Source organism: Engystomops pustulosus, chromosome 7 (genome assembly GCF_040894005.1).
Source record: "Engystomops pustulosus chromosome 7, aEngPut4.maternal, whole genome shotgun sequence".
NCBI classification, from domain to species: Eukaryota; Metazoa; Chordata; class Amphibia; order Anura; family Leptodactylidae; genus Engystomops; species Engystomops pustulosus.
The window spans coordinates 19,008,830-19,018,028 of record NC_092417.1 but is presented as its reverse complement, the minus strand read 5'-3'; the positions used below and the strand labels follow the sequence as shown (position 1 = coordinate 19,018,028).

Sequence of the window (9,199 nt, the reverse complement as noted above, 5' to 3'; positions counted from 1 at the left end):
CTGCCCGGCAGCACTTGTCCACGTGTCCGTGGTCAGGTGGACCTTGTCAGAAACGGCGTTGGTCAGGGCACGGATGATGTTCTCTGACACGTGCTTGTGCAGGGCGGGGACGGCACATCGGGAAAAGTAGTGGCGGCTGGGGACCGAATACCGAGGGGCGGCCGCCGCCATGAGGTTTCGAAAGGCCTCAGTCTCTACCAGCCTATAGGGCAGCATCTCCAGGCTAAGCAACTTGGAGATGTGGACGTTGAGGGCTTGGGCGTGTGGGTGGGTTGCGCTATACTTCCTTTTGCGCTCCAGAGTCTGGGGTATGGAGAGCTGAACACTGGTGGATGCTGTGGAGGATCGTGGAGGCGAAGATGGGGTTTCCGCATGGGAGGTGTTGGGGCCGTGGTCCTGGGCAGGGGGCTGACTAGCAGATGACACAGGGGAAGGAGCAGTGGTGTGCCCGGCCGGAGGTGAACGGGCTTGGTGCCATTGAGTGGGGTGTTTAGCATTCATATGCCTGCACATACTGGTGGTAGTTAAGCTAGTAAAGGTGGAACCCCTGCTGATCCTGGTTTGGCAAAGGTTGCACACCACAGTCCGTCGGTCATCCGGTGTTTCTTTAAAGAACCTCCAGACTTCTGAAAATCTAGCCCTCGCCACGGGAGCTTGATTACGGGCAACATTTGGCGCTGATGCACCAGCTCTGGCCCTGCCTCTCCGTCTGGCCCCACCACTGCCTCTTCCAACCTGTTCTGGTCGAGGACTCTCCTCCGTCTCAGAAGCACTGTGTTCACCCGGCCTCTCAACCCAGCTTGGGTCTGTCACCTCATCATCCTCCGATCCCTCAGTCTGCTCCCCCCTCGGACTTCCTGCCCTGACAACAACTTCACCACTGTCTGACAACCGTGTCTCCTCATTGTCCGACACCTCTTTACACTCTTCTTCCACTACGTCAATAATGTCATCATCACCCACAGACTGCGACTGGTGAAAAACCTGGGCATCGAAAAATTGCTCAGCAGCAACCGGACAAGTGGTTTGTGACTGTGGGAAGGGTCCAGAAAACAGTTCCTCAGAGTATGCCGGTTCAAATGCCAAATTTTGCTGGGAGTGGGCAGACTGGGGGGAAGCAGGCTGAGGTGGAGGAGCTGGAGGAGTGCTGATTTCGGTGACATGGGTGGACTGCGTGGAAGACTGACTGGTGGACAAATGGCTAGAAGCATTGTCCGCAATCCACGACATCACCTCTTCGCACTGTTCTGGCCTCAACAGTGCTCTACCACGAGTCCCAGTAACTTGAGACATGATGAACCTAGGGAGTGTAGCTCTGCGGCGTTCCCCTGCTCCCTCATCAGCAGGTGGTGTCTCACCCCACCCAGGACCACGGCCTCTGACCCCTGCAGTAGTTGGACGCCCACGTCCATGACCTCGTCCTCTACCCCTAGCCCTCGGGTTAAACATTTTCCAAATTAAAGTGTAAACTTTTAATTTTTTTTTTTTTTCGTGTTTATTTTTTTTTATTTTTATTTATTTTTTTAACAAAACGATGCTATCCTATTGCTATGGCTAGTTTCTAACCTATACTGACAGCACACAACTGGATTTTGTGCTGTGCCTGATGACTTTGAGCTATAAAATGAAATAAAGGTAAAAAAAAAAAAAATCAGCAGACTCTGCCTAATTCTACTCAAACCCCTAATAAATTGTCCCACTTCGGTGTTTGAGGTGGATATGCGTGTCACTAAGAGCTAAACACAACGGTCGCAGGTCTCCCAGCAAATTCCTCACAATATGGTACTAGCTGCACTACTAATGCCAGCAAGCCCAGCCACAAGCAAACAAAAAAAAAGGAAAATATAACGCTATTGCAGGCCTAAGTAAGCCGTTGGGGTTCTCCTATGGCTATTTTGTAGCCTACAATGAGAGCACACTGCTTTGCAAGATGAGTTTGAGCTATAAAATGAAATAAAGGTAAAAAAAAATAAATCAGCAGACTCTGCCTAATTCTAATCAAACCCCTAATAAATTGTCCCACTTTGGTGTTTGAGGTGGATATGTGTGTCACTAAGACCTAAACACAACGGTAGCAAGTCCCCCTGCAAATTCCTCACAATATGGTACTAGCTGCACTACTAATGCCAGCAAGCCCAGCCACAAGCAAATTAAAAAAAAAAATGTATAACGTTATTGTAGCCCTAAGAAGGGCTGTTGGGTTCTTGTAGAATCACTCCTGCCTCACACTATTCTAATAGAACACCCTAACGCTTTCCCTGACCAGCAGCAGCTCTCTCCCTAGCGGCATCCAGACACAGAATGATCCGAGCAGCGCGGGCAGGGGCTAGTCTATTCCAGGGTCAACTGATCTGGCCAGCCAACCACTGCTATCGACGTGTAAGGGTACCACGTCATGCTGGGTGGAGTGCAGAGTCTCCTGGCTTGTGATTGGCTCTGTTTCTGGCCGCCAAAAAGCAAAACGGCGGGAGATGCCATTTTCTCGAGCGGGCGAAGTATTCGTCCGAGCAACGAGCAGTTTTGAGTACGCTAATGCTCGAACGAGCTTCAAGCTCGGTCGAGTATGTTCGCTCATCTCTACACCTGGTCTGTTAGTCTAACATTGCTGCCTGAGGTAGAAGATAAGTCACTTGTAAGGTGTTGGACAAGACAAAGATCATTTTGGACCCGGTCAGCAGGGGTGCAGCATTCTGTCTGTAACTAATTTAGACAGTAAATTATATTTATCTCCACCTAATGGAAAACTGTATTTATGTAGGCAGTATATTACTTTCTAATATATTTTTATGTGTGTGGTATATTATTGCTTGTATCCACTATAGGTGTTCATTTAAGTGTGCAGTGTATTTGCAGATGGTATGTATCGCTTTTTTTTTCACATGGCCTTAATTTCGGTTGGGGAAGGGTACACAGGCCAAAGTTTGCATCCAGGCTAATTGGAGTCTTGATAGGCCACTGCAGGTAACTCTAACATAAAAGGACTCATTAACTAAGGGTCCGTGGACCATACAATCGGAATATGTGACGATTTCCGAAGGGTTTTTTGGCGATTGGACTTTGCCGCATCGGTGCCGGCTTTCATGTGACAGAAATTGGGGGGCGTGCCATCGGATGATCCGACAGATTCAAATTTGTGTCGCAAGCCATGCACTTACATGCACCGGGAAGAAGAAGGTGAACTCTGTCGGACCTGAGCAGGGAATGATACATGCAGGATATCAGGCGCAGGATCTACGTGGATCAAAGTGCAGGATCATCGGGGAAGGCACCTTGGGGATCGCAACCCGGACAGGTAAGTAAATGTGCCCCATTGTCCTGTTTAAATAATAATTTTGTAATGTGGGTCTAAAAATTATTTTCAACATTTTAATAAAATTTCATATCACATCTTTAAGTCCTAAGTGGGCTTCAAATTATTTCAATATTTTTTTTAAACTCTAGTAAAAAAAAATAGCATTTTCCCCTTATCCTATTTTTTCATGACCCGTGTATAAGCCAAAGACCCAAGTCACAGTGTAGGGACCTGCTTGATCGCGCAAGAATAATCGACGATTAGTCACAAAGGTCCCATAACCCATTTGAGAAATCATTTTTTAGTTTCAAAAGTTGACACAGGGGATCAGTAATGAGCGAGGTAAAATATATAAAAAGCTCTTTGCATCAATTGTGTCTTTTTAACAGAAATTAAGATCTCTCCCTACCATAGGTCCTGCTCTGCATTCGTCATCCAGCTTGTGTGTAAGTTTTTATTTAACATTAATGATGATAATCTTATTTTTTTTCATCTCTGAATGTCCATAATTTTATAAAAATTACCAGTTTAAAAAAGGTTAAAATGAAACCTGACACTAAACAAATATGTTATGGTTTGAGTGGGTAGACAGAGGGAGGAGGCTCTCTTCTGGACTTATTTGCCCTAACAACCCCAACCACATTATAGTTTGTGTCCTGATTACATGTCCGGTCTCTCTTTGTGTCCCTAAAGCAATGTAAATCCTGTATGGAAGACATTTCAGTTCTACAGGCAGTCCCTGGGTTACGTACAAGATAGGGTCTGTAAGTGTGTTCTTAAGTTGAATTTGTATGTAAGTCAGAACAGGTATATTTTATAATGGTAGCTCCAGACAATAAATCAATAAAATTTAATTACAGAAACCTTACAGCTCATAATTGCAACCTCAGATTAAAGTTAAGCACCCAGAGAGCTTCACCAGTGGTCACAGTGGGCAGAGAACTCTGTCTTCTGGCAGGGGGGGTCATCTGTAAGTCGAGGGTCCTTAAGCAGGAGACCGCCATTAGTGCTTTTTTTCATGGTATGTTTCTGTGACTGTGAAACTGGCTCTGCTTTCTCGTCATTTTTTGTCTGTGTATAATTAGCCTTTAAAATAATTTTTTTACCTCTTGCAATGCCTGTTTCTCTTACAGACATGTACTTGAACCGTCAGATAACCTTAGCTGTCCCACTGGAACTTTTCTTCTATTTTTTAAAATATGTTGTCTTTCAATTTCTTATCTAAATAGAGAAACTTGATAGTAGAGGGTTGTGTCTGAACAGAGTCCAGTAACTCTTTAATTTGCGTTTTGTATATTTCCTCCTGCTCAACAGTGAGTTGCAATAATTTCTCCGAGCATTCCGTACGGATAGCATTCCACTGTGAGAAAAAACTGATGTATAACTGATGGACAGGAATTCCTCAACGTATGATTTTAGTGTTACAGGATCCCCCCAAATTCTTTTACAAGCAAATCTTCCAAATAATTCATGCAAATTCTTAAATTCCTCATCCCTTCTTGTTCCAAACTTGTTGCATTAACAGTTTTGTTTGGTGTACATTTATTCGACCAGACATGTAGCTGCATAAGGGAGGTTTTCCTCTTCGTTGGACTAATAAGTGGGCATATTATTATTATTATTTTTATAATACACACAAACAACTTGGGAGAGTCAACTCAATCGTAGAACGCCAACCTATTCCCTGAAGCTTCCAACTCACGGAACGGGCCTCAGTTATGTATGATCTATTCACAAAAGGAGGAAATCCAGTTACAGGCAAACTTCTTAAAATAAAACTTGTAATTCATTTTTTTCTTATGATTAAAATCCATAGTAATCAGTGCAGCAAAAGAGGAACAAAAAAGCAGGTGAAGCCTTCATATTTTGATAAGGCTTGACAGAGGACAAGCCCGGTTCCTCTTCTCGAAACGTGTTTCATTTTTAAACACACATGTTTTTCGTGTTTTAAATCTATGTAAGCTTTTAAGCTGTTTTTAAGAAATAAAATATTTCCATGAAAAACAAGTGCCCAATGGAATTTTTTGGAGCTATATTTTGACTCCTAACCCCCAATTTTAATTCATGGCTTAGCGTCAAGTGTTGCTAGCCTGACTGAAAACCACCCCTTACCAGAAGCTCTATACCTTCCAAGACAACCTGACAGAGATCCAGTTGGCTAAAAAAGAAATACTCATTACTAAATATTCTCAAAAGTATTTACACATAGATAGCATTTAATATTAGTATTATCATTATTATTATTATTATTTATTATTATTATTATTATTATTATTATTATTATAGTTAACAACTCTAATTGCAAGGAATTTGTCAGGCTCGGTGGTAGTGGATCCTCTGTACCACCGCGGACGATGACGTAAGCCGACACCTGGGACCGTAGTCTAAGTGGTACCCAGTATTCACCAGAGCACGCAGCAAAGCAGGTTGGACTTGTTGCGGCGTGGTACCACCAGGTCGTTCCACAGGCACAACTTTGTCCGCGGTAGTACAGAATCGCATTTGCGCATTTTAATATGCGCATTTTTATTCTACTTTTGTGAGTCTACATTTTCCTAGTGACCTATTTTGTGGTGGAGTTGATGGGAGAAAAATGCACTAAGGATGTTCTGAACAGTGGTCTATTCCGATTGGAGTACTTTAATATTTAATGGAATAAATTAAATTTAAAGGAAAATTAAGACTCTTGGAACAATGCAAAAAGATACAGCCTACAGACTTGGTTCTCTGGTCAGAGAATAAAGAGGTTTTTTATCTGAAAAAATTTTTGTAGTACAGAATCGTCAGGTAAATTCGTGCTCAAGGACAGGTAGGAGGTCGAGACAGGCTGCACGGGATCGGAGTCGGGAACGTAGCAATAGGTCAGGACAGGCAGCACAGGATCGGAGTCAGGAACGGAATCGAGGTCACAATGGGAAATCTGGATAATCTCAGTGGGCTTTGAATAAAGCTTTCTCTCAGGCATGGAAGCACAAAGATCCGTCAGGGGACCTAAGAAGGGGCTGGTATCTGTAATGGCAAGCTGCTGGCCAGTGGCACTTAGCGGTGCACTGGCCCTTTAAATTTTACAGAGCCCTCGCGCATGCGGCCTAGGAAGCGTGTGCCATGGCGCGAACATTGTGGGGATCTCTGCTGGAGCTGGGAGAGGTGAGAGAGAGGCCGGAGAACACGGAGGCATACAGGTGCGCCTGAAACACGGGATATGGGTCGCAGGGGTACCCATGACAGAATTATAGAATACACCTATGATAGAAATAAATCACATCTTGTTTTCCATTTAGTCCATGGATGGGAGGAGTGTTTGGAATGTTCCCATGCCAGCAGAATGGGAACAAAACCGTTTGTAAATAGTTTAGGATTTTTGTTCAAAAAATTTTTTTTTTGCACAACGTTTTTTTTTTTTTTTTAAAGTTTGTTTTTGTAAATAGTTTCAGTTGATCCAGGGAGTTAGGAGGGAGATTTTCTCTATGGTTTCGCTGAAACTGGTGTTGCCGGCCCAATGCTGACTGAATATGGAGGCAGAAGATTGATTGGAGTCAGTTGCCCTCTACTTCCTCTACTACTCAATGTTGGAAATATCCAGAGCTCCTATTTTTATTGCTGTAAACTATTATGTAATGCAGCCCAGGCAAACAATTTTAATATGAGTGTTTGAAATAGAAATGTAATAATTAAATAAAATATTTTTTGAATTTTTGAATATAAATTACATGACCAGTTTCAAAAATTTTGACTATTTTGTTTATTATTGTATAACAGAATATCATAGAAAGTTATGGAATATCTAAACCAGACCACTCTCCATAGGTTTATCTTACTTGGGTTCTCTGATGTTCTTCACCTTCAAGTCATCATCTTCATCACATTTTTGACAATGTATTTAATGACTATATCAGGGAACCTTCTTCTGATCATCATTGTGAGGATCAATCCAAGACTTCACAGCCCTATGTATTTCTTTTTGACCAGCCTATCGCTTACAGACATCTTTTTCTCCTCCTCCATTGATCCTGTGATCCTAATGAACATCTTCACTAAAGATAGAAGTATTTCTTCACTTGGATGTGCAGTACAGATGTACATCTCCTTAGCTATGGGGGTTACAGAGTGTGTATTACTTGCCTTCATGGCCTATGATAGATACGCTGCTATTTGTAGACCACTCCATTACAACACCATAATGAGTAAGGCATTGTGCATCTACTTAGTTGCAGGGGCATGGACGGTTGGCTTCGTTAACTCTTTTGTGCAGGTCTTCCTCGCCTTCCAACTCCAATTCTGCCACTGTCCAATCGTCAACCACTACTTTTGTGAGGTACCTGCATTTATACGGATGGCTTGTAGAGATACTTTTGTTATTGAATTATCTATACAGATCACAGGAGGAGTTTTTGCTTTAAGCTTCTTCTGCTTGATTCTGATTTCATATGTCCATATTATCTTCAAGATAATGAAGATAATTTCATTAGAAGGAAGACAGAAATCCTTTTCCACCTGTGCCTCCCACCTCACCGTTGTCATCCTCTACTATGGGACTATTATGTTTATGTATCTACGACCACAATCAAAGAAATATAGTCATCGTCCTAGTAAATCAGACAACATAGTGCCAATTTTTTATACCGCAGTGACCCCGATGTTGAACCCTTTTATATACAGTATCAGGAACAAGGATGTGAAAAATACTTTCATCAATCAATTCAAGAGGAGACAATTTCATTAAATATTAAACATTTTCTTGAGTCTATGGCATCCACCGTTTTAACTGTCATCAGCTTCAGTAATTCTAACTAGTTGAGTGGACCTGAACAATTTTTAGGTCTTTGCTAAACATTGTGGGTCTGAGATCTCAAATGGTAGCATCTAAAGCATAACACTCATGATTAGTGCCAACACTGATTGTGGGTGCTATCAGTGAAGGTGAAAGTTCAAGTACGAGTTTAGTACACTAAACCAAACCTCGGTCTTGTGGCTGGTTGTGTGTGCGCTAGTTGGGGTGTAATCAATCAGAGTGGGTCACAAACTCATACTGCTGCTAAAGCTGTCAGCCTTCAGTTTTTTAGTCTCTGTACTGCCAGCTACCATCTTTGACCCTATTATCTCTATTCCTGACTCTCAGCTTGCCTAGCGATTTTGTATTGCATTGCCCTCTTGGTTTGACCCTTATTTGGTGACTAACCCTCCCTATTTGCATTGTTTTGTCTTGCACTTTGGACTCTGAAAACTGGAGTCCAAGTGACATGGCAGTAGATGACCCAAAAACTTCTCTCCTGTGTTTTCTGAGGAATTACGAACTGGTAAAAGGAAAAGGCATCAAGAGTGTTAGCAGTCCAGTCTTTGACTGCCAATGGTTAATTCTAGTGGTTTCTTCCCTTGCTCACTGAAGGGGATTTTAGACCTAAGGCCATGGAGGAGATTTATTTTTTCTCTTTCTTGTTTTACAGATGTCCAGTTCCTTTTTGTCTTGTCAGTCTGATTCGTCTAAGTTGGATTTCTCTTGTGGTAAACTGCACCTGTGCCTGTTAGTCTAACATTGGGGCCTGGTCTAGAAGAATAGTCACTTGTAAGGTGTTGACCAAGACAAAGAACAATTTGGACCCGATCAGCAGGGGTGCAGCAGTCTGTCTAACTAATTTAGGCAGTACATTACTTTCTCATATATATTTATGTGTGTGGTATATTATTGCTTGTATTCACTACAGGTATTTACCCCTTCCCGACACGCGCTGTAATAGCACAGCGTTGTGGGAAGTAACTTAATGGCACACATCGTATTACTATGGCACACAGTAGATGCCGGTTCACGTTTGGAGCTGACACCATACAGAACGGGTGTCAGTTGCAAATTGCAGCTGACACCCATCTGTAACACCAGCGACTAGAGATTCCTCCGATCACGGGTGTTAA

At 42.7% G+C, this 9,199-nt stretch overlaps 1 protein-coding gene across 1 annotated transcript; it reads left to right on the top strand.

The window, feature by feature from the left end:
* Positions 1-7,067: 7,067 nt before the first annotated feature.
* On the top strand, positions 7,068-8,015 carry LOC140070046 (olfactory receptor 5F1-like). The gene has a single exon (XM_072116374.1). The coding sequence runs from the start codon at positions 7,068-7,070 to the stop codon at positions 8,013-8,015; it is 948 nt and encodes a 315-aa protein (XP_071972475.1).
* The last annotated feature ends 1,184 nt before the right edge of the window (positions 8,016-9,199 follow it).